The sequence below is a fragment of the Mytilus trossulus genome, chromosome 6 (genome assembly GCF_036588685.1).
Source record: "Mytilus trossulus isolate FHL-02 chromosome 6, PNRI_Mtr1.1.1.hap1, whole genome shotgun sequence".
In the NCBI taxonomy this organism is placed as follows: Eukaryota; Metazoa; Mollusca; class Bivalvia; order Mytilida; family Mytilidae; genus Mytilus; species Mytilus trossulus.
In genome coordinates this window covers 6666955-6692889 of record NC_086378.1, presented here as the reverse complement: position 1 = coordinate 6692889, position 25935 = coordinate 6666955, and the positions used below count along the sequence as shown (strand labels likewise).

Sequence of the window (25935 nt, the reverse complement as noted above, 5' to 3'; positions counted from 1 at the left end):
TTTTAATTACACTAATAATCTACCGGTAAGTTGATTTCAGATGATAACCTTGCTGTTAGTAAACTGACTTTTTGCTTCTTTTAAAAAATATTCCTTTTTATATCTAGCATTCTAAAGTATACAGTATATATAAATATAGCACTACTAATACAATTATCTAATTCTATCTAACAAATATAGATTTTCAACCTTATTCCAATATTATGTTAGTGTAAAACCACAACATTCCAAACAGCAAATAACAAAGCAATGGACACAACTATAGAGGTCAAGGGTTAATATATGAACTATAAAAGGGTCATTTGATGGACTGCCCCTTTTTAAATTTACCTTAGAGTTAGCTTATTCTATTAATACTTCTATCTTCATTTGCATAACAAAAAAAATTGAATCTAAATGGTAATTTTCAATAATTGTATTGGAATTTCCTTTGGTTTTTGATAACTACAGGTAGATGAAGAAGCCCTCATCTTAATTATGGAAATTTAATGGACCAATCTCAAGTTGTTTTTTAAGAATGAATCAAAACCAATTGATGCAGATCATCTGTGCAAATGATGTCATTGAACAACGTGTTCTAAGTGTGACTTCATAACATAAGTTAGCCAGAGGGTGGGAAAAATTTGGTTGATTATATAGGGAATCACTGATGCATGACTGGAGCATGCCCCCTAGGCAGTCAGGAGGCCCTCACTTATGAACATTTCTGGATCTGCCACTGTAAGGATTGTAGTAAAGGCAATTTAATGAGATAATGCAGAATTGAAAGTCGTCTAGTATTTTTGTAATAGTATTCATAGCCAAAGCATCTTCATTCTAGATAAAGCCACACCCCAAAACCAATCCTTTAGTTCAATGCCTTCATTCTAGATAAAGCCACACCCTAAAACCAGTCCTTAAGTTCAATGCCTGCAGGTATATATTATAAAAGCTTGAAGTGTGCTAAATCAAAAGCAGTAAGCGATATGACATGTGACTTGTCACCTGACACGTTGCCTTCATCTTCGGGATTTTCATCACCACAGTCCTCCCCATCTTGAGGGGGATTAGACTCGGAATCAGACTCACCAACATAGTCTTGACCACCTGACATTGGTGAGTCACCATTTCTATGGTAACCCTCCACAGCTAGATTCATGTGGTGATGCCCTCCGTCACTCAGTCTACATGGTCCTCTACAATCAAATACAAACATTGGTTTTTAAAATATATTTCTACAAATTTAAAATTTGAAATTAAAATTAAACAAACAATGTAAATATTTTTTATAAATATTAAGAAAAATTAATTGCAATGTTTGTTTTACATGTAAAATCATTTATTCTTCTTTATAAATTGAGCATAAATTTTCAATTAACAGATCTCTCCTAAAGTTAAGACTTCTAAAACATTCCTTACTCAACTTGAATATTTCACTTTATTTTTTCTGCACAAAATTATCCTTGATGATGCTTTTGACAAATTTTAATTGGCTCATACATCGATTTTTCAATTGTTGGCAGTAAAAGCTGATATTGTTTCAATTTTACCATTTCTTTGATGTGCTGCGGTTCAATGGCCTAATGGTTTTTGTTTTTATGTTTTTGCATATTTCCTGACAATTAGAATGCACTGTAAGTGCACTTAAGTTGTTTTTGTAAGTCAGATATAAAATTCTGATGGTGTAATAAAATGAACCATTATTAAACAGTTATAATGAATATAAATTTTCACTTTGGTACATAATACTGTTAGTTTGTTTTGAACTAAAATTAGGGAAATTTAAATGTGTTTGGAAAGTGAGCAATTTGCATTCCATCGGTACTTTTGTTCAACAGAAAGGGAAGCATATAAAACACAATCAAAGGCATCTAACTTTATTTTAATTTCTTTGTAAAAGTAAGAACCCATGCATAGAACTGATCAAAGAATTTTTATAACTTTCAAATAGTTCAGAGAATATTTAAGAAAATAAACACTGACTTGATCAAGATGAAAAAAAGAAAACATTTTTCTTACCGTGACTGACATTCACTAGCAACACTAGGTAATGAAGACTGACACGCTCGGTCCATACAATGTCCATCTACTGGACACCGTGAATAATGTCCACTATCACTAAAACACTGATATTCCCCTCCGCCATCTTGTTCATTATTGTTTATTTTATAATGATGGAAGGGAGGTACATTATTTTGTTCATGATCACTATGACAAGTTCTACTATGACAATACATTTCTACTGGCGCCCTCTGTGAGGGATTTGTACAAGCTATTGTTCGTTGTCCCCACGTATCTGAACGAGGAGACTGCACTCTGTTTATAGCACTATATTGACCATTGTCACAATATTTAGGAGAACAACATCTAACACATCCAGAATCAGAATATGCCGGAGGTGGAACGTTCCACGCCTGGGCACAGCCAGGATGTTGACTATGTGGAGCCGGACAAGAACAGGATGATATCTTAGACATAGGTGACATTGGACTTCTATTTGCAATTGCACGACTCTGATTGACCTCTGCATACTGAAGAGAATTAGCCGGAGAATCAGATCCTACTTCACTTGGTGGTGGGTGCTCGGGTGGGGGAGGTAAAAACTCTGCCCAGTTCACCATGGCTTGTTTAGGTACAATTATCTGTCCTTGTCCTTTCCTTCCTTTCTTTATTAACATTCCATTCTCGTCCGTCGTGTGACTACCGCTGTCACTTGTGGGACTTTGCATGTGATCGCTATGATGGTGTCCACCGGAATCCGTGTTTGATCCACTACAATCATGTTTACAACAGCTATCACCTGATCCACTGTGCTGATTAATCGGTCTAAACATGTGATCCATGTGTTGTGCTGCCCCTGGATTAATCAGGGTGGTTGTGGCATAGGGTGCCACTGGATCTTGTTTGTGGTAGAATGTTTTCATCTGTGGCACATTATAAATATTCTGGTCCTGCATTTCTACTTCCTTGTGACCATCTAATAAGTTTGTGATTTCTGGTGACATATGTTCTACAAAATGGAAGATAAATTGTCTAATAAGACGGATTGTTTTCTTTATTCAGGTTAAAATGATAAAAAAAAGTGTGTGTTGTTGCTTTAAATTACTGTTAGTTGTTGTCAATACTTGATATTTTCCTCATCTTTTTTTAAATTTTTTTATCTTTTTTTCCTTCTTCCATATTTCTTTTATTTTTTTAATCTACTGGCATGCTTCTTGTTATGTAGTATAAAATGAATGTTAGTTTTCAAATTGTTTTTTAATGATTTTCCTTCTATTTCAAGTTTCAATATCTAAATAAACTTGAAAAAGACAAAGATATACTTGAGGATTGTTATGTTTTCCAGATTTTTTAAAATCAATTTTGAATTGCATTTGAGGTTAAAATAATTGTATGTATTTATTAATTTTTCTCTCCAAACCATTATTAAAACAGACAACAAACAGCTGCACCATTGTCGTCATTTTTACGATCGTCAGATCTGTTTAATATCAAAAGTAATAACTATTTTTCTTCACAAAAGCAATGTATAAATTTATCATATTTTGAAAATTTATTAATAATCAGCATACCATTTTTGAAAAGATTCAATAATAACTATTTTACCTACATAAAAAGGACTATAATTTTCCAAATTGCTTGATGGTTTTATCATTAAAAATCTGTCATGTTGTTAAATATGTAACATATGTAAATCAACTGAATTCTGATAACTTACAAATTGAATGACAATCTAAACCTTGGAAATCAATGTTTTTATAATAGGTCTAAATTGAATCAAAAATGTTTTTGAGATAAGTATTTGTGAGAACAGATGCTAGTGTCTGTTTAATTTGCATTAAATAACTAGTTTTAAAGTCTCAGGTAATTGTAAACTTTGAAGTTCAGTACCTATAGCCAGGTGTCAGATTTATTCTTGTATTTTTTTAAATTTTGTTATCAGTTGAAACTTACGAGTATCTTTCTCACCATATCCGTTTCTGTAAAATGTTGTACATGGTTGCTGTTCATTGCCTTTCTGCATGGGTACTAAAATACAAAAAAAACATAATCAGGTTTGCAAGTAAAAAAAAATTGATTCAATCTCTGAGAATATAACTATCTTTTTATCCAGTAATGTTTTGTTCTTAAAGTAGAGATTTTATTTTAACAGTTTAAATATATTTGAAAGCATTCTTTATATTCTGGAATGATTATTTTTTTTTTAAATATTTAAAACTTATTAAACTATTATTATTTTTGAAAAAATTCAAAATTCTGAGATAAAAATGCTAAATTTTTTTATTTGTGTGTTTGGTTTTTTTGTGTGTGTATTTTTTTTTTTTTCTGTCACATTACTTTAATGTTAAGACTGCATAGGACAAATAACAGGATTTCTGTTTCTAATGACATTTTTTCCACTTCAGTAAGAAAATATTACTCTTCAGATATTTAATGCACTTCAAGACGATAATCTGGTAAATGAAAAACTTGTAAGCATCTAGCAACATTATCAAGGAATACAACGTTAACATGCTTAACATCAATATGGTCTTTTATTTTTAAATGTCTCCATGACAACTGTTGTCTTGACACCTACCCGTGTATAATCCATTCTGCATCATCTTCTTTTTACTCTTTCTTTTCTTACACAGCCAGATACTAAAGATACACAATGCCAGCCATAAAGTTCCACCGACTACACCTATTAGTACACCAATAAACCACGGTTCTTCCATCAAACTTGGTTGTTCTGGTCCTGTAATAGAAACAATAGGCAATGTAGGTACTTTAATTATCAAGACTAAAGACAATGGTTGATCCAGCCATTTGAAAAAGATGAGGGGAGGGGGGGGGGGAGTGTTCCAACTATCTTCCAACTATCTATCCCCATTCAAACGCATTGATCGTCCAAAAAAAAAAGGGGATCCAACCCTCAGAACCCTCCCCCTGGATCAGCCACTGAAAGAGAAGCTTCTAAAGCTAAGTTGAACTATAACAAGTTTTTTTTCCATATCTATCTTTCACATATAAAACTTGCTTAATAGAACTGAAAAGTGCAGTTTGGGAAAAAAACCAAGGCGTGGGATAAGTTCAGGTGTTGGTTTTTTCAAATCTATTTGAAATCTGATAATGACATAATTTTTAGATAGATAATTATCTTACACTTTGACAATACCAGCAGGTGATTGTAAGATACAAATACACAGGTGTTTTACAATTTGCATCATCTTTGTAAAATCAAATCTAGCATGATGCAAACAATAGTGAACCAAAAATCTCAAAATTCAACTTTTAGTTTTCGTAAGCAATAGCCAGAAACAACTTGTCTAAATTCATTTTCCTCTTTAAACTTTAAATATATTAAAATCTTTAAAAATTGAGAATTTTGATAAATGATTTTCTACAGACAATTAAGTCATTTTAATTATAAGCCATTTTCAAGCAAATGATTCAGCACTCCATTTCATGAAGGAACAACAAGATTAGAAGTGTTGCCTACAAGAAAAAGGTCAGATGAAATTTGATAACATCACATGCCTAAAAGAACATGCATTATGAAGACAAAGAAATGTTGTAATTTATATTTTTAAAGACCTAGAGGCATGACTAGAGCTTTATAATGTCTTACTTAGTTAGCGAATCTTTAACAAGGCAAGGAACTTTCACAAAAACGAACCTAATAAAACGTCAGACATTTAATGACAAAAACAGCTTAAAGCTCTCAAAAATAAATTGATCTGAAAGCCGTAACGAACCCAATATAAAACCCTCTAGCAAAGTCATTTTTTCTCTGTCGTTTCAAGTTTTGGCTGTAGAAGGTTTTTTTCCTGATGATATTAGATATTTTAGCGTAAAATGTCAACAGCCAGACAGATGTGAAACATAATTAACATGCTAACGAGTCACCTCTTTAACAATCCTTAAGAGAGACGTCATACTACAGTCAACAACCATTGTAGTCTCCTAAGAAATAATGTCATTTTTCACTGCAGCAATTTTACTGATTAAAGACGTGAAGAAAACATTAATAAACTTTACAATTTTTTTCACCATGAAAATTTGCGGTTTTCTAATTAGTTAACTTTTCTAATTAGTTAACGCCATCATCAATTTAATCACCATGGTAATTGAAGTTTATAATCAAATTGCAATCACAGACTAAGAAAGAATCATAATGTTTTATTACACACAAATTTATCACGTTTATTTTACATAATGGAAGCGTTTTGTAGTGGTGTCTTGGCATTGTGACTTGGGGTGAAATATTTCCTTTGTCTAAATCTTTTAATTGCCATGGCATTTGTACCGAGCCATTGACTGGAATAACTTCTGATTACTCTACAGATTTAAAACTGTTTTGTCACTTGCAATGGCCATTGAATAATAATAGCATAACATTAGGGACTATAATAGTTATCAAATCAATCATTTATGTTTCAACGGTTTAAAGCACCTAATTATAACAAAAGAAATTGGTTATTTTCTTAAAAGTGAAATTGATCTAATTTCAAGATATGGAAATTCCAAGTTTTCAAAAAAAAAATTATATGTGCATTTAGTCGGATGTTTTTATTTCACTGCTGAACAGCAATATTTTAATTAGTATAATCAGTCTTTAGCATAAAATCAACACTTTAAAATTAAATGTATTTCTCACATCTGAAACTCTAACAATAATTTCAAAGAGGACAAGTGGGGTAACTGCCCTGAAAATAAATTTAAAGAATGTAACAGATAAGCACAGTTTTCAACAATAGTCAGGTGTGTATACAAACTAGCTCTCAATCACCTCAAAACAACAAAATTGTAAATAAATTTAACAGATACTTTCAAAGTAATGCCATGAATTATGACAAAAAAATCCTTTATATATGACATAAGACAAACACTGATTTGGATTTCAAAAATAAAATAAAAGGACTTTTTATCTACTAAGCTAAAAATTCTAAATTGTCCTACTAAAATGCTTCTGATTTAAACAAGTACAAGTTAAACAGTCCTAGCATGGTGGTATCTAATAAATTTGTCCAGATGTTTAATTTTTGTCAAGACACTTTCAACCAATGCTTTGTGCAATATTCAATGTTCACCCACAAAATATTTAATTTGAAAGTACTTAATGTTCTAAAAACATGTGGTACTTGAGACAAACATCAAATTATGCTTCATATTCTAATTAATTTAAATCAGTCTCTTTTGATTTGTCTTGTTCAATTACTGTCCAAATTATCAAATATCAAAATAAGGATTCAAAAGCTTAAATATTGAAATAAAATGATTTTTTGTATTTAACGTATAATTTTCTCTATTAGTTCTACAAAAAACTGATTACCGAGCACTGACAATCTTAAAATGACAGAAAATCAGTAAATCTGAAAACAATTGTCTCGTCCATTTCTTCAATTATTGTTCAATCGTCTGGAGACACATTTCATTAATACAGATATCAAACAAAAAATAGAATTGTTCATGTTTCTTTGTTAAACCATTAATATGGTTTCTGTAACAGGATCTCACGGAAAAATGAGAATTTAATGTCCGATAATTTTGATAACTATACCACTAGAGTATGCCTTAGGCATTATTTAAATCCTCGCCATAATAACAAGATAAAACGTCATGGTTATTAATGAAAATTAATATTCTTTCATTACAAATAAATAAACACATTATCTTAATGCTATAATGGCCATGGCAATTAGTAAATCAGGACTCATTGTCATTGGAAATGAACATTTTTTCAATGCAATAGGGAGATTACGACATTATTATCGTAATATCGCATCAATCTTCTTAAGTTTAATGAGAAACATTCCATTGTCTGTGTTTTCCATATTTCCACTTGTGATTCCAGATTTTTTTTAAAAATGTTCCCAGTACAATTCAATGAAGACCTTGGATTTGAAACACTTGAACATCTTGTATAACTCCATTTTGTATCGTAATTACAACATTAACCTTGAATCAACCTCTAGGAAAAATAAAAAAAATATTGCTACAACTCCACCACATGATTATTGTAATTATATTCTCAGTGAGAGCAGGTGACAGTCCTTAGGTTTAATAACCGAAAAAAACGAACTCTTCTAATGGTGCAAATTGTGTCAAAAGATTTATTCAATAAGAAGTTGAATTTTCTGACCCAAATAATACATCAGACATATATTATGTTTGTCATATTTTTTTTCAGCCTTGGTGTTTTCATTTTATCAAATTTCGATCTATGAGTTTGCATGTCCCTTTGGTATTTTTTCGCCACTCTTTTAGTATATGAAGAGTGAGTACAGTAATGTGTCATTCTCCTACAAACTGCATCAACCTTGTGTTACCAATCAGTTTAAATATAGACTTACCAATGACATAGGATTGACTCCACACTCCAACACCTTTGGATGTACGTGCTGCTATCTGGATCGAGTAGGTTATGTCCTCTTGAAGGTTATTTATAGTGTACTTGTTACTGGTCCCATTGGTGCTGACACTGCAGTCATGTTTACCATCATCACTCAGACATTTGATCTGAAACAGGAAACCAGTCCATTAATATCATATAAAACATTGTTTTTTCTGAATCCATATCCCCCCTACCAAAAAAATCTGTTTATTTGACGGTTAATGAATTTGTTTTCTTCACACAAGTGCAACATAAATTCTTGCTTTTTTTAAGATTTTTGGGGAATGTTGTCACAGAAAAGGATAAAATATATGCCTGAATATCTGTCAATTTCTTTTTCTGAGACTTCTATTTTGTTTTTTCCCAGTTTTATGAAATTATAGACTGAAAAGAGCATTATCTGTTAACAAATAACTTTCCTTCTTAATGAATGAACATTATAGTTGTTTCTTCAAGGAGTCTTACACGTTTTTGTCAGTCCCTACACTAAAACAAATATTGTCAGCCAAACCACTTACCTCATAGCCTTTGACATCGCCATTTCTGGACTCAACGGGAGGTGGCAGCCATTGTAAAAAGACTCTCGTCTTTCCGTGTTTATTGATGATAATGTTTTGTGGTGGATTAGAGGGAACAGATTCTCTAGTTCTAACTTTCAATGGACTACTACACTGAGATCCTATATCTCCATTAAAGGCTTTGACACAGATCTGGTACCAGGCGTGACTATTGAGGTTGCTAATAGTATGTTTTTCCATATGGTCCTTTGAGGCATGACGTTGGACCAAGACTCTGTGTGGCTGACCAGCAGTCATGTCCTCTAGGTTATAAAGTCTCTTGTACACTATTTCATAATGCTGGATTAATTCTTCTTCTTTTACAGGCTGAAATTAACAAATTTAGTCTATAGATATGATATTTTCTATATTAAGATCTATAGGGAATGAAAAGAAACAAAGCAACTTAACTGGGTATCTTATAGAGATTCTTTAAACAGATGATCACTACTGTACACATAAATGTTAGACTTCTACCAATACATTTTGTATTGATTATTCAACTGTTCACTGTGGATTCATTTATTTTCGTGTCTACTGATTTTCATGAATTGAGGAAAACTTGCATTTTCATGGATATTTGATATTGTGGTTTTCCAAAACTATGCATATAATTATACAGTAAATTTACAATTCGTTGAACATTAAAATTCATGGTTTCCCTGAACCAACAAAATCCATAGAAATTTAAATCAAACAAATAATAACAGTATTCTTTATTCTATTTGTTCTAAAACATGTCAATTTAATATGAAAAAAAAGTCCAACTCACCTTCCATTCAAACATAATGGTGCTAGAGTTGACAGCTTCCCCTCTTTCGATCTGCACCACTATACCACTCATTCTAGTACGGATTTCATCTGCAGGAACGGCAACGGCAATTTCTGATTTAGATCCTAATGGTGTAAATAATCGCAATGTAAACAATTTTTAATGAAGGTATGACATGGTCACTTTTTTTGGACCCTTGAATTTGAAAACACAAGTATACATTTATTAAATAATATGCTTTAGCTGTTATCAAATTTATTAAATATCATAAATATTATAATTGCCTTACTATTACATTACTCATTGCACTAAGGAAAACTGAAAGATACCAAAATTGCTCCATTTTCAGTTCTTCTCATCCGTACTTGGATATGAGCAAACTTGTAAAAAAAAATATTTGCCATTAAAGATATCTGATAGAAAACTGTTGATATATGTCTAATATCTTTTTAGGCAATGGTGTTGTCCATATTTAATTCAACCTCAAAAATATGTGTAACGAAAATATTTTATTACATTTTTTAGTTTTGACATATTAAATGCATTGTTATTAGTAAACATGGCTTTTAGTTTTGATAAATTTATAAAATCTACACTTTTTTTGTTATGTGTTCATTAAACTTGAAACCTTCGTTATCACAGCATTTTTTACTATTTGCATATAAACCCATTAAGACATAAGTATTAACTTACTATCAGTTGTAATAGTCTGACTGAAAAGACTAGGGTTTCCTATACCATGAGAGTTCCGTGCCCTCACTAAGAAGATGTAAGGGGTACCAGGCTTTAGATTTTTGACTGTATATTTGTCTTTCTGTATAGTATCTGGTACTACTACCCAACCCTGTATAATAAAAATATATATGTGAATGATAAAGTAAAGCACTTGCAAAACAATATGGGCATCCTTTCATGTATAATGTTAACTAATGTTGAATCTTAATTTCATCAAGAGCTTTTGAAACAATTGTTACTTAAGCTACTTTGATCAGATGAAGTTGGTGCATTTAGGTAACTTTACTGCATTCAATCAGAGCAATTTATTAGAAATTGAAAATTAAAATCTTATTAAAATTAAACCACAATTGATAACTTACAAGAATTAACACATGTGGTTAGTGCTGCAAGTTTATCTGGTTCTATTATTCCTAGAACTCAGACATTGAAACTAAATTTGAATTTCATGCTTCTCTCTATTCTGACAAGAACAGAATTTTCAAAAATTTCCAGACTCAACAATTTCAAATGCTTGTACGTCATTGCTAAATGTATCAATACTCTGAGAGTGCCAACATGTCTTTGATAATATGATTTATACTTGTTTTGAATTTATTCACATTTTTATTGAAATACTTGCACATGCATGAAATGTCTCATACAAATTGTGACTTACATCAGTGGTCTCATGGCTGAAATACTCTACGATGTACTCAAAAACTGGTGAGGCTCCAGAATTACTGTTGGGTTGCCATGACAGCATAATAGATGTATCTTTGGTTTCTATGGCAACAGGTTGCGACGGTGGCCCAGGGAAATATTTGGAATCTTGTGCTCGATGAAATAGTACAGAGCTGCCATCAGGCACTGCAAATAAATAAATGTCACTGCATTTAAACATCTATTAAAGTTAAGACAGTTATACAATAAACCCATCATAAATACTAGGATTAAAGTTTGCGAACCATTACTAATATAATATGGATAATACCAGATGTATAAGTTTTAGCTAAGGGCTGTTCCAGAAATAAATATATGGAATGTCAGCATGTACTTTTTATTTTATCCGATCATGCATGAAAGTTTAATTAATTACTTCCTGTTCTGTGTATTTCTTAGGGCGGCTTATATTAAGATGATAATTATAGGGATGTGTGTTGCTGTAAATTGTTATACTGTATTGAAAAAATAGACTAGGAGGAGCATATCCAATTACAACATTTTCTCATTATTAGGTTTTTTTTCAATAGAACATCTAAAAGTATTAAAATTTACGATGGGAGTTATATTCATATTTTGATTTCATCATGATTGCATCAAACTTATCATATACCGATTCAAAAAGATAATTAAAAAAAATATAATCATCCCTTTTTTCATTTTAAGAATCAAGAAAACCACTTTTTCCTATATATAAATATATTGAGTACAGGAAATATGTGACGACCTTCAATAAATCTGGTTTATAATTCCATCAAGGTTAAGATACACCTGTTCCCAGCTTAACAGGTTTCCAGCTTAACAGTTTAAATCTTGTATGTTTATGTTGACATTATCTTGACCTTGAGAACATTAAATAAATGTATTTTTAATGTGAAATTGTTATTCATACGGAGTTAGGTTGTTATTATAGCATTCTTGTATATGGCTGTGTAGTCAAGAGAACTGTACTGAACTGCTCTGATAATCATACAAGCAAGAGAAGGGAGCTTTATTACTGCAAATACAGCACAAGTTAAAGTATTGAAATGTTCTTTCTGTCACATGCTTGCGATAAAAAAAAATCAATAATAATTGCTTCATTCTTTCAATGCTTACTATAATTCTTGACGAAAATACTCAAGATAAAACCATTTGGAGCATAATAAGACCTCCAATAAAAAACAAATACAAAAAAAAATCTCAAAACCATCTTAAGTCGCTATTGTTTTTTAAGTTAGAAAAAAGTATGTAACTACCTTCTACAACTAGACTTGCTATCCAAGTAGTCTCCCCTGTCTCACTGCTGGCTTTACAGGAATACATTCCAGTGTCAGATACTCGTAATCCTAAAAACGAGCAAAGTCTATTATTGTATTGTTTTAACATCTTGAACTTTACATTGATTAAGATCCTTAATGTAAGTATAAAATGGAAATGGGGAATGTTTCAGAGACCACAACCAGATCAAAGAGCAGAAAACAGCAGAAGGCCATCAACGGGTGTATGCAGGTAAACTGCATATAATTTTGGGGTTTTCTCTTCAACTTGCAGATTTGTCAATAATTTTTGCTTTACATGTGTATTTAACCTCTTCACACTTTCATTCCTGTCCATTATCAAATATAATTATAATCTCTGATGTAATAAATTATAAATTTATTTCACTGTAGGATAGTTTTTCTTCTTAATTAAAAAAAAAAAACTTTCAATATTCTGATTTTTTTTTAAAATGTCAAAACTTCTATTTTTAAACTGAAGCACAAGCAACAACAACAAAAAAACAAAACATTTTTATTTAAATGAATAAAATAGAGAATGGAAAAGGGGAATGTGTCAAAGAGACAACAACCTGACCAAAAAGCAGAAAACAGCTGAAGTTTTCTTACCTGATATCTGCAGAGTGTTTGAAGATTTCTGTTGTATTCTAGGATCATCAGATGACAAAAGGTTTCCATTCTTATACCACTGTACAATGGGTTGTGGGTTACCAAAGGCATCACAATGAAGAAGAGCTGTTTCATCTGTAGCCAAGGTCTGATTCTGAGGTACAATCCTGATAACTGGAGGGGGTCGAGAATCATTTTCTATAAAGCAGAATAAAAATGAAATGAGTTACTTCCCTTCCACCATATAATTACAATAACTATTGTAATTTAACAGAGGCATGCATATAAATATTATTTTCAATTATGCACACAAAAAAAAAAATCAGAAGAGAAGTGATGGTATTTATAAGAGTAAAATCTGAAGATAAAATAAATAACAAAAAAAGAGAGAAAAGGTTGAAAAAACTTCTTTACCACATCAAATATTTCAGAAGTTAATTCTGAACTTGATAACAGGCAAAATAAAATATAAAGATAATCTATCAATTATTTAAGTTCTTAAGTAATTAAGACCATATTCTGGGAATGCTTACTTCTATATTACTTCTTATACATGTTGTTTGAAGTGTAATTTTCTTGCTTTTTATTTCATCAATAACCGACCAATTTTATGTGCATCATTATTAACTCAAAGAAAAAAATAATGATCACAATGAAGACATTTGCAATACTGGTGTGTGTTAAGTGATGGTGACCTCATTGAACATTTGACTTTATTTACCCCGAACTTTAAGTTGAACAGATGTGGATGCTGTTCCGATTGTATTGAGAGCCTCACACTCGAACTCTCCAGCATCAGCAGACTGAACATGGTCTATTTGTAGAGTACCATCAGGTTTAACAGAGTAACGGCCATCTGGCTTGTAGGGAAATATCAAACTCTGAAAATAAAAAAAGCAAATTTCCGTCAATGATTCAATAATTCAATGGCCCATAGCCTGTGGCTTTGTTCAGTTTTAATGTCTAGCGCTCGTTTTATTGTATTGCTTTTATTACACCCATTTACAGAGTTCGGATCAATAGTCTGTGAAATATCTATTTTATTCTTTGTTTCCTCGATTACTTTTTCCTTGAAAAAAGAAAAATTCTCATTGATAGAATACATGAAATAACCTTTCATTTGACTTTTTCATTTATTTTTATAGGGTGATTTAATAATATTCTCTTCATCTAAATTTTAAAATGTGAATGAAGTCACAATTTCTAAAGGAAAACATTAAGAATGTCACAAATCGTTTTTACAATTTTCAACATCAATTCCAAAACTAATAATTCATGGTCAAACATTTTCCAATTTGAAGCATCAACTTATAACCAAATACCAGCTAACAAGCGATGGCGGGGAAACCACTTGTAACCGTATCTAGAACATACACACTGTTTAAGTGACAAATATTGTTGTTATAATTGGATAGATTTTCCCGTGAAATCTATTCTCAAAAGAAAACAATTCGAGCAATCAATCACAGCATTCTATATGTCATATTTTTCTCTATTTCATTATTTCAGAAGATGATCCTTAAAATTATATCAATCAAGTATAAAATACGACTTTTATAATTTTCTAAGACGGATTAGTATGGAGTCATGGGTCGAGTTCTAAAGATACAAATTAATACTGATATCGGACGCGATACACGTGTGGTTTGTTCAGTGTTAACTAAGATTTCTTAGGACAACATAACGAGATACAGTCGGTAATCAATAAGCATTAGAGTTGATTGTATAGTTGATCCAATTTTTCTGGATGTCTTTCCTAAGGTTTCTCTAATATTGATGCCTATGTTGATTTATATTTCTCTGGATTCTTTTACCCAACGTAGCTAATAACATGTGCAATCTTAAGTCTCTATAGATACCACAAAAGTTTTAAGTTTTTAATACAATCACAGTTCTAGGTTTTATTTGCGTAAGAAGCTTATCAATAAAAAATGATGAAATTTCATCTGAGGAGTAGAGAGACTAATTGGAAATTATTCAATCCAAAACAAAATTGTAAAAAGTAAGACAGGACTATTTTTTACACCAGTGAAGTCATTGAATTTGGGTCCCTAGATGTACTTTTAAATAAACATGACCTGTGAATCATTACTCACAAGTCAATGAAATTTTGCACTTTTAAACGAAACCACAACTGCATCACATTGTTATATAACAATTAAGCAACAGTACATTTTATAGACTTTGCCACATGACCTTGGAGCTAGTTTCTTTTATCACATATCACAGTATCAGATGGCAGAATGATAAATAGTTTATTCTGACCTTGCCACTTGTCACAAGAAAAAACAGGTTTACAATTAAGTATCCCTTTGACACATTTCACATAGTTCATTTAAGTATGTAGTTTTTTTAGTTTTCCTTAGTCTGTCTCTTGTTAGAATATTCAAATCTAAAAAAACTAGTGATAACTTAAATTTCAAACAAAAAAACTGGTCGTGCAAAACCACCCTTTCTGTTGTTTTTCTGTAATTGAAAAGGTAAGAATTTGACAGTAGTTGCCCTTAATACTATTGCACAATAGATAAAGTCAATATATATTGGATAATCATTACCTTCTCTTTGATATTCCTACATCTTCTGTATTTTATCAAATCAAGAAAAAACTGTTTATCTTTCTCCCAAACAGAAAAGTCTTGTTTTATCTTAATTGCCACTCCGTTTACGATAACAGAGACCTATAATTTTTATTAAGTGTTCATCAACTGTAGACCAATTTATATAAAAGCTATGATGAAAGTTAATGAGAGAAAACCGTATTTTATTAGCTACATTTAATAGCTCGAAGCATGCCATGGTTGAAGTCTGTTAGTTCTATTTACAAAGACATACAAAATGTCCCTAGCAGGAATTCTAAAAATGTTTTCTTTGCCTTCCGTTGGATGCTGGTGATATCAAAAGAATGGAACCCCAGTCGTCCCTTAAAAATTTCATAAATGGAATTTCTCACTAGGATCCTTTTCCTCATTTGAGCTCCCTATACTATTATGTGTATTCATTAAGTAATAGATAATGAACTAATTAGAAAGTTTTAAAGTTTTGTTATTATCGTATGACATAAAAAGGCTTTCAGCATGCAATAAATTGTGACGGAAGAAATAGTTTAAGGTTGTCCTGGTACAATATCTGCACACTATGAAGTCAAAACAGGACATTAATTAAGTGGTAATAATATTCCCTTCATTTGGATTATTAAAAAGTCTCCAAGACTGAATCATGCATATCTTACAACTTGAAAGTAAAGAGATCTTGTTATGTCTATGAGCTGCACTTTATAATTGCCAGTTCTAATGTGTTTCCCTCAGTTTTAGTTTGTTACCCTGATTTTGCACGGATGCCCCACTCCCACTATCATTTTCTATGTTTAGTAGACCATGAAATTGGGGTCAAAACTCTAATTTGACATTAAAATTAGAAAGATAATATCATAGGGAGCATGTGTACTAAGTTTAAAGTTGGTTGGACTTCAACTTCATCAAAAACTACCTTGACTAAAAAATTTGGACCTGAAGCGAGACAGACAAACGGACGCACAGACCAGAAAACATAATGCCTCTTTACTATCGTAAGTGGGGGCATAAAAACATTTTGAAACAGTATGAATAACTTTCTGTTCAAATTGCAAAAAGCCAGAAACAGAACATTAGGGTGTCATGTAAGCAAAATACTACATAATCCTTAAATCACAATCATTTAAGATACCCACTAAATAAATGCCAGGGCTACAAGTGTGGAAATAGGAAACCAGTCTAGTTAGAAGTATGCACCACTGTTTGTAGACGCTGGAAACCAGACTAGACAATTGCTTGTTTTTCTACTGGAAACCATCTTACCTTTTCTGCACTTGCATGCTGACTTCTTTTTCTCCAGTAGATGGTTGGAGGAGGGTTACCCTCGACGACACACTGTAAACTAACACTGCGACCGACACCAACAGACTTGTCCACTGGACGAACTTTGAACTCTGGTTTATCTGAAAAATAAATGTAAGGAAATACAGTTCAATGAATCTTATCTGACAATGTTTTTATTGCAGTCAATAAAATTAAAACATCTTTTTTCCCCATTCCAACAATTTACTTTGCAGCAAGTGAGAAATAGATAACTATACTTAATGAAATAACCTGAATTATCTGACTTCTGACAGTGCAGTGTACAAATCAACCACTTTGAACTGAAGCAGTTAATGAGGAATCAATAAGAGAACTCACAGTACAAATAAACCAAGAAATTACAAAATTGTTTGTGAAATCTGATAAAAACTACTGTAGACAATTGATATGACCCAGTATGTGTCATCAGAAATCATATATCCTGATTCTAGACTAATAGAAACACATTATAGGGTGTACTTTGCTTATGGAATCATGTTTCCTGATTCCAGGCTAATAGAAACACATTATAGGGTGTAATATGCTCATGGAATCATGTTTTCTGATTCCAGACTAATAGAAACACATTATAGGGTGTAATATGCTCATGGAATCATGTTTTCTGATTCTAGACTAATAGAAACACATTATAGGGTGTAATATGCTCATGGAATCATGTTTCCTGATTCCAGACTAATAGAAATACATTATAGGGTGTAATATGCTCATGGAATCATGTTTTCTGATTCTAGACTAATAGAAACACATTATAGGGTGTAATATGCTCATGGAATCATGTTTCCTGATTCCAGACTAATAGAAACACATTATAGGGTGTAATATGCTCATGGAATCATGTTTTCTGATTCTAGACTAATAGAAACACATTATAGGGTGTAATATGCTCATGGAATCATGTTTCCTGATTCCAGACTAATAGAAACACATTATAGGGTGTAATATGCTCATGGAATCATGTTTTCTGATTCTAGACTAATAGAAACACATTATAGGGTGTAATATACGCATGGAATCATGTTTTCTGATTCCAGACTTATAGAAACACATTATAGGGTGTAATATGCTCATGGAATTCAATTCAGTCGCTTGATGTTGGATATAAAGAAATGTTTGCATAACTGCATGTTAAATATTGTGTCATAATAAGTTTGGTATAAAGTACAGTGACAGATAATTTGAAAGAAGCGACCTTCATTATACCATACAGGATCATTTATTTCATTTGTTAATTCTGTTTTTCTATTCGAGTTTGAAGAACACTTTAAATTAATGAAATCTTCTACAATTTTTACTCATAAACACACCCCACCTTTATCCTGAATATATCATAACCTTGGTGTACAAACTTTATGTAAAGACTTGTTTGTTTTTTTAAAGACAAACTTCTCACCATAGAACATTTATCCCTGTTTTGTTTTGTCACCTCAAACTAATTTAAGTTGTATGTTTTAGGCTTTATTCAAGAGAACTTGATATTTATACTGATTTAACATTTCTGATAAACTTAATTTATTTCCAATCCCATAAATAAACTCTGGACTTAGTGATATATCCTACTTGACCAATATTTCCTTCAGCCCTGTGTCACTGATCTGAAGGGTATTATTCAATGAAGGACATATTTGATAGAATTGATTCCTATGGAATAATAGATGCAGTGTTTTTAAAATATCAAAATGAAGACAAGTCTTATCTGATTCAAACATATAACATTTGATTTATAGACTCCACACACAAGTTACCCCACAATAAAAATAAATCTAAAAACAGTGACAGATCACAGAAAAATTTAAATACCATGTCAAAAATTCCATAAATTAAACTTAAAATAAATTCCTATGAAGTCAATTGGATTTAACTTATCAATGACTGAGCTATAAAATTTCAATAAAAATAAAGACTAAATGTCAAGACAACCATGAAATATCTATAAATTACCATTATATATGATAACACATTATAGTATTGTGATAGGGTGTCATTCTAACAAGACAGTGATACAATTGATGGGTTTTACATATCACAGACTTACAAAACATTATCACATGACTTTTGATCACATGTTCAGTATACACACTCTCTGCTTAGTAAGTAAGTATCTTCCACAAGACACAAATAAAATTGTTCACATTTACGTAGCATCATAAATGTTTGATCACATGTCTTTAATCACATGTGACATGTTCAGTACACACACTCTGCTTACTAAAGAAGGTAAGTTCCACAAGACAAAGATAAAATTTATGGGATAAAATTGGCATCACAGAATTTGATCACATGATCAAATGTCAAATAGCAGATTCCGCTTAGTATTAAAGTATGTATATCACACACGACACAGATAAAATTTCTGGGATTTACATAGCATCATAGAGTTTGATCACATGACTGAAATCACATGTCACATGTTGAGACTGTGCTTAGTTAGGAGGTATGTTGTAGGTATTATGGTATGTTAAGTGATGGACTCCATCACAGAACAGGATGTAATATAAATGTGTACCAAATGCTCTAGACAATGTATGGATGTAAGTAGGATATATGTTATCTCACATCAGGTGTAGGACACTTTGATCATAGTATAGGCTGCCATGTAGTATTCATTACTAGTAGTAGATTCAGAACCAGAACTTCTTAGACCTATTAGAATGACACTGTTTCATGTACAACAGAATCCAACGATGCAAAATATTCCATTGAGATAGTCATGGTTCAAATCTACTTTGATTTCATTTTTGACTCATTTGCAATACCATTGAGTGATCAAAAATGAAAACAAGGCATAAAAATACTTTTTAGAAACTTTCATCTAAGAAATCGTAAAAAAGTCACTCAGACAATGTAAAAAGATTTTGAGGACTGATTTTAATAAAAATTATTTAGCACTTTCGAACAAAATAAATATGTAAAACATTAAAGACCCATTGGTGGCCTTCGACTGTTGTCTGCTCTTAGGTCGGGTTGTTGTCTCTTTGACACATTCCCCATTTCCATTCTCAGTTTTATTAATTACTTTTGATAGTCCATCCAATTTCCAGCACACCATTCCCACATTATTTAAGAATACCATTAAGTAAAAACTGTCTGTTTTGTCATTACAGACAGATAAATGTTTTAATAAAACAATATTACATAACAGGAATTCTTGTCATCAAACAACATCTCTAGTTCCCATCAGTGCTACCACAAGACAACATCCACTGAGACTACTTCACGTTGACATTAATTTTACCCCCTAGTTTTCGTCATGATCAGATAAATTATTTTTGATCTTAAAAATCAGCTGTTTGGAGACAACCACACCATGTCTAGGTGCTTTCTTCACACTTTGTCTTTAAACTTAAAAGATAATATAAGTGTTAACCTTGATAAAGACAAGTGTATCAGAGTATTAGGTCACAGTTTGAGAGCTTTATGGAATCATATTCTTCTCTATCTATGATCAATTTATAATTAAAGACAAAAAAGTTTCCAAAATGTGATCTAAACAATTAGCTAATAGAAACTCAGCATAGGGTGAGACTGGTATCCAGTCCTGGTGAGCAGAACCAGTGTTGACATCAGTTTACTATAAATTTATTAATGGATAAGATATGAGGGGTACTTATAGATTATATAATGACAGAGTTTGAGGAGGAGGAGGGTTTGAGACTGATATGATAAAAGCTTCTACAGACTTCTTAAAGAGACTACAATTTTATAGTCATTATATCTTTACTGATATCTAGAGAAGGTTAAATTCTTTCTAGAAAAGATTTTGTAGTTTGTTTTATCTGCAAAATTTGTATTATCTATCAAAAGGAACTTATTTTGAAGTTTTAAAGTCTAACTGAAAAATGTTGAAACCAAATGAAACCTGAATTCACAAATTTGTATTGACAATGATGAAGTAAAAAGATTTTCAATCTAATGATTTGATTGCATTTGCTCAAATTGAGACTGGAAATGGAAATAAATTTGATCAGTCAGTTTATTGATTTCAAAAGTCCATCAGTAAGCATAAATGTAATTTAAGCTTGAAATAGGTGATATATCAATTACAGATCAATTTGCGGACCAGCATGCAAATAAAATTGCCACTCAGACATGTAAAAAATATCTGTTTTTAAAGCTGTCTAGTATATATAACTTTTGATGAATCGAAACATCGCAGAGACAAGATACAAACTTCAATATGTTTGATGATGTTTCTATAACTGTATATCAGTGATCATAGCTCTTCTATTTATAAAACCCAGCGTGATATAAATGTAACATGCTTTCATTAATTAATGATTAAGGATATCTACAACAGCATATCACTTTAACAATTTATTTTGCTAGGTTTAAAAAGTTAATTAACAACAATTGTCAAGATCTGGTATCCTTTTATCTTACTGATATTGTAACTTGCTCCTAGTACATTTATATTACAGTGGCTCCACCATATCATCTCACCTGATAAGATCAAGGTGAGACAACTCTTTGAAAACTGATGCTCAGGAAATATCAAATTTACACCTATTAACAAAGCATCCTAAAAAACTTGTTAAAAATTACATCTGACATCGAAAACATAGGGGGACAAAAGGTGATATTAATCAGCAGTTTCACTGTAAGTGGCTTATAGATAACATGTTACCAAGGGACATAACTTATACTAGAATACAGAATTATCAGCCAATCCTTCATGAATAAAGAGAGACAAAAGATACCAAAGGAATATTCAAAATCCAAGTCCAAAAAACCTGACAATGCCATGGCAAAAAAGGACAATTCATTGATAGATAAACAGCATTACACAAAAAGCAACATAGAAAACTAAAGACTGAGAAAATTGAAACTCGCCAAGAGCTTCATATTTGTACTGCTCACTTTCATTACAAACAAATTAATTGCTGTAAATGTATTGAAATCTACTTACATTCTACATTAAGACGAGCAACAGCTTCAGCTTCTCCGACCTGGTTTTTGGCGACACACACATAAATCCCACTATCATGTCTGCTGACATCCTCTATACGTAATGTATGATCTCTTAACGTAGAGATACGACCAATGTTTCCGTGCTCCTTTCTCCATGTGACTTGTAACGGTTTATCTCCTACCACATCACATGGAAATTCTACGGTCTTCTTTTCTCTTGTCGTGACATCAATTGGGAAGCGTCTAAAACTTGGTTTTTCTGTTTTAAAAAAAATGTATACGTATATATTTAAACAAATACTAGCGTACAGTGCTTAATCATTATTGTAAATATATTCAACTTTGGAATTATTTTTTTAAAGTACTATTTCTTTCTGTATTTACATTTCTTAAAATTTCTTAGTAACATGATTTGTTGAAGATGTTCATTAATATGTAGTATTTCATATGAGAATGGTCCAATCATTTGAATAAAGCATCGATCAGGGGAGACAACAACTGTTTTATCTTATATAAATAGCAAGTTTTACTTCTTGTGTATTTCTATGCAATCTTTAAATTTTTCGAAAATTTTGTATCGAAAACCTTCTTCTCTCAGTCACATATGACGGAGTTTAAGTCTGATAGACATACCTATAACTCTTAAAACAGCTGGTGCACTCTCTCGTTCTCCAGCATCATTAGTTGCTATACATCTAAATATTCCAGCATCTTGTTTCCGTACTTGACTTATGTTAAGAGCTCCATTATCAGTAACAACAAATCTGGTATGACTTGGATCTTGTATAATTAATTCTGTATCCTTTTTCCAGATAATTCTTGGTTCTGGTTCCCCTCTTGGTGGACGACAGGGAAAACTCACAGAATCTCCGATGGCGGCAGTTACATTTTTAGGTTGTACTCGAAAATCACTTCTCAGGACTAAAATGAGGAGAAAATATTGCATATTAGATGTTGGTAATACTTATAATCATGTAAAACCAGTACACACAAGTTCCTAATCTAAGTCAAACATATGAGCTCTATAGATAACTGTATTGACACCTAATAGGAACTGACAAGATGAAAAACAGCAATAAAGGAACCCTTTTTTGGATGAATAAGTTATTAACTTGCATGATTTTCAACTGTTGTCTCATAGACACCCACCATGTAGCCTTTTTTTCTAATCAATAAAATAAAATTAGTTATCATGAATCTGATTTTTTTAACTCTGTCCTCAACTGGCCGATATTTGCCCCAAAGAACCTGGTATCAAATCTTATAAATAAAAGCTAATGAGATAACATTCCTCATCTTATATTTTTCTAGTTATATGCTGTTATTTTTATGTGCTGAAAATGTGTATTTTTTATATGTAATTATAGTAGTTGGTATATTTTATGTAAACAACTGTTCATTTCACACTGTATGGCTAAGACAAACAAACACAATCAGACTCAAGCAGCTGAAATAACAAGCGTGATTTCCTTCCCTGTAAAACTTTCTATTCAAAGTCAAATGAATGAGAGGTATCAGTAGCACTATCAGAAGCTAAACCATCAAATATAAATATCAAAGTTTTCAATATCTTTAGATCTTATTTTTTATTAATATCTTAGATCGAAACCTTTAATGAGGATACAGTATTCTCACCACACGGATTTCATGCAGTTTTTACAAGGCGGAGTGATAAGGGAAAAAAGAAGCTGATTTGTAAGTTTTATGGGAATCTTTACGATAACTCTGTGACCTTGAATTATCATGATAGTTGAATGATCAAAGAAAATTTGGGGTAGTTTTCAATTAGGCAACAGCAATGGTAAATCCAGGAAAGACAACAATGTGTATCGTAAAAAATATCACTGTATATTTAAACAAAAAATATAACATGAAAATCTAAAATGATTTGGTTTGACGAACATTTCATAAACAAGAGACCAAAAAGTGTAAAATTTTCAGGGGAGGTAATCAGACTGGTTTTACTTAACTATATTGACAGTAAACTTTACAAATTGTGAGTGCAGCCATCAGGTTCTAATGCATGGAAAGTGGATATAATTGTTCTTGACATCATAAAATTGAAAGTAAATCACATTTACAATGTCATTTCTACATTAAACATCTTGAGGTACTATAATGGAGAGGCTAAAACCATAAAATATTAATTCTATTCCTCAATTTGATAATTGCAGTCAACTTATATTAATTGTGGGAATCTGTAATCCACATGGTGTACTGAAGATGGATAATAAATAACTAAAGACCATAGCAGTATAGGTGTTTGGGAAATGTGAAAAAATGTTACATAAATTCATAAAAATGTTACGAAAAAAATCCAATCTCCATATCTCCTCCCAAACATAATTATTTTATAATAGGATAAATTAACTCTGATTTTTCTCATTTATTTTGTCATAAATATATGAATTTTCTGTCTTGAGGAATTGGTTTTACAGCTTTGTTAACATAATATATCAAAACTGCACCAGATTACTACAGATACACCCTTTATTGTTTATTTCGAGCTGGCAGATTCTGAGGAAAGCCTGTCCAAAAATTACTCAAATAATTCATGACTTTCTACAAAATAGATTCTGATTTTTAATCAAGTTTGATTATACAAGTATGTTTGAAGCCAAAATAATTGCTACCAAACTTCTATTTTTTGTGTTTATTCTTCCCTTGGACTAGCAAAAGGACAGTTAAAATCTCATGTATACGCATCTTTTTCTTAGTATTTTCACAGCCAATCCATGCAGAGTCTTCTTTCATTCAAAAGGGAAACTTTTTAGTTTTTTTTCTGGTTTTCTTTTGTCTCAGTCAATTGACATTTTCTTTATTTAATTTTCTCGCATGACAAGAGGACAAAGGATGTGTAATGCACACAAGCTGTAGCTTGATATCACACTGACACCAGTAATGTATCATCTATAAGTTACATGTGCAGGATACATGCAGTTTCACTTTAAAATTTCTTTGAAATCTCTTTTTTCCTTTGTTATGCAATAAACAATTGTCTTCTAATTTCAAGGAAGTTTTATTTATGTTTCCTTTCATTTTGATCTTTGACTATTGTACATTAATTTATAAAAAATTAACAGCTAGATATTGCTGCATAAGTGTAAGTAATTACAATCTTGTTGTTTATACCTGCAGCTTACCTGTAAAAGATAAAATGGCATTTTGTCTAATGGGAGAACCATTTATAGATGGTTGTTGCTTACTTGCTACAGATTTGATATTTTGTTTTTTTTAGCGCCAAATTTATGCACCGATTTTTTGCTATTTCATGAAGGAATCCTGAATGCCCAGGGAAAACCACAAACCTTCAATAGGAAAATACTTTCTACAGAAATATAGCTTTACAACTAGTTGTAGTAGCATGGTCATTTGTTGCCATAAGTAACCCCCTAAACAAAAGTTGAACTTTACAACTAGAGGTGGCTTAATGATATTTGTAGCTTACCTGCAATAGAAAGTGTAGCATTGCGACTGATAGCAGTTCCATGGATGTTTGTAGCGTTACAGTAATAAACTCCAACATCAGTTTTATCCTTTTTGTTGTGAACTACACTTAAAAAGAATAACTTTCCATCTGGGAAGATCATACGATTAGAGAATGGGTTTTCTGGTGTTGTCTCCACTTTTCTTCCATTTCTGTACCATGTTATTTCAGGTTTTGGTTCACCTTCTGCCCGACAGTTTAAAGAAGCGGGTTCATCCTTGGCTATGTAACCATCTTGTGGGTGTTCTACGATTCGTGGGTTGGGCAAACTTGAGGCAGCTGTAAAATAAGAGATGAACTTTATTATCAATATATGGAAAAAAAAAAAAGTAAACTTATATCCTGGAAAAAGGTAAATGTATTTCTATTCTGTCTTTGGAGTGAAACAAACTTTTAAACTTCAATAGACCTTTGGGAATAACACAAAGGCAAATTGTATCACCTCACCATCTTTAGGTGAGAGATGACAAAGTAAATTTTATTGCCTCACCATCTTTGAGCGAAATTGCCCACATGGCTGATGTTCTGGACAATAGTACATTGTGATCTATAAAGTAAATTTTATGGCTGAGCCACTGTACTCTCTGTTTATGGTAATAAGATTACATGTACTATCAAATGAAATGAATATATTGTCTTGTACTTTTTATACTTTTTTTT

General features: G+C 31.6%; 1 protein-coding gene across 9 annotated transcripts in view; it reads right to left on the bottom strand.

The window, feature by feature from the left end:
* LOC134720671 (roundabout homolog 1-like) overlaps nt 1-25935 on the bottom strand; it is a 108984-nt gene that overhangs the window by 4823 nt on the left and 78226 nt on the right. For 6 of the 9 annotated variants that reach the window (XM_063583078.1, XM_063583077.1, XM_063583080.1 and 3 more), the window contains 16 exons: nt 25237-25554; nt 22422-22709; nt 21787-22047; nt 16824-16963; nt 13712-13871; nt 12991-13188; nt 12361-12450; nt 11079-11269; nt 10379-10529; nt 9686-9810; nt 8875-9240; nt 8316-8481; nt 4559-4717; nt 3934-4008; nt 1999-2989; nt 985-1175 (listed from right to left, as the gene is read on the bottom strand). In XM_063583078.1, the coding sequence (XP_063439148.1) occupies nt 985-1175; nt 1999-2989; nt 3934-4008; nt 4559-4717; nt 8316-8481; nt 8875-9240; nt 9686-9810; nt 10379-10529; nt 11079-11269; nt 12361-12450; nt 12991-13188; nt 13712-13871; nt 16824-16963; nt 21787-22047; nt 22422-22709; nt 25237-25554 (3870 nt within the window). The remainder of the gene's footprint in view (nt 1-984; nt 1176-1998; nt 2990-3933; nt 4009-4558; nt 4718-8315; nt 8482-8874; nt 9241-9685; nt 9811-10378; nt 10530-11078; nt 11270-12360; nt 12451-12990; nt 13189-13711; nt 13872-16823; nt 16964-21786; nt 22048-22421; nt 22710-25236; nt 25555-25935) is intronic. The other 3 variants (XM_063583082.1, XM_063583084.1, XM_063583086.1) reach the window with 1 other exon arrangement.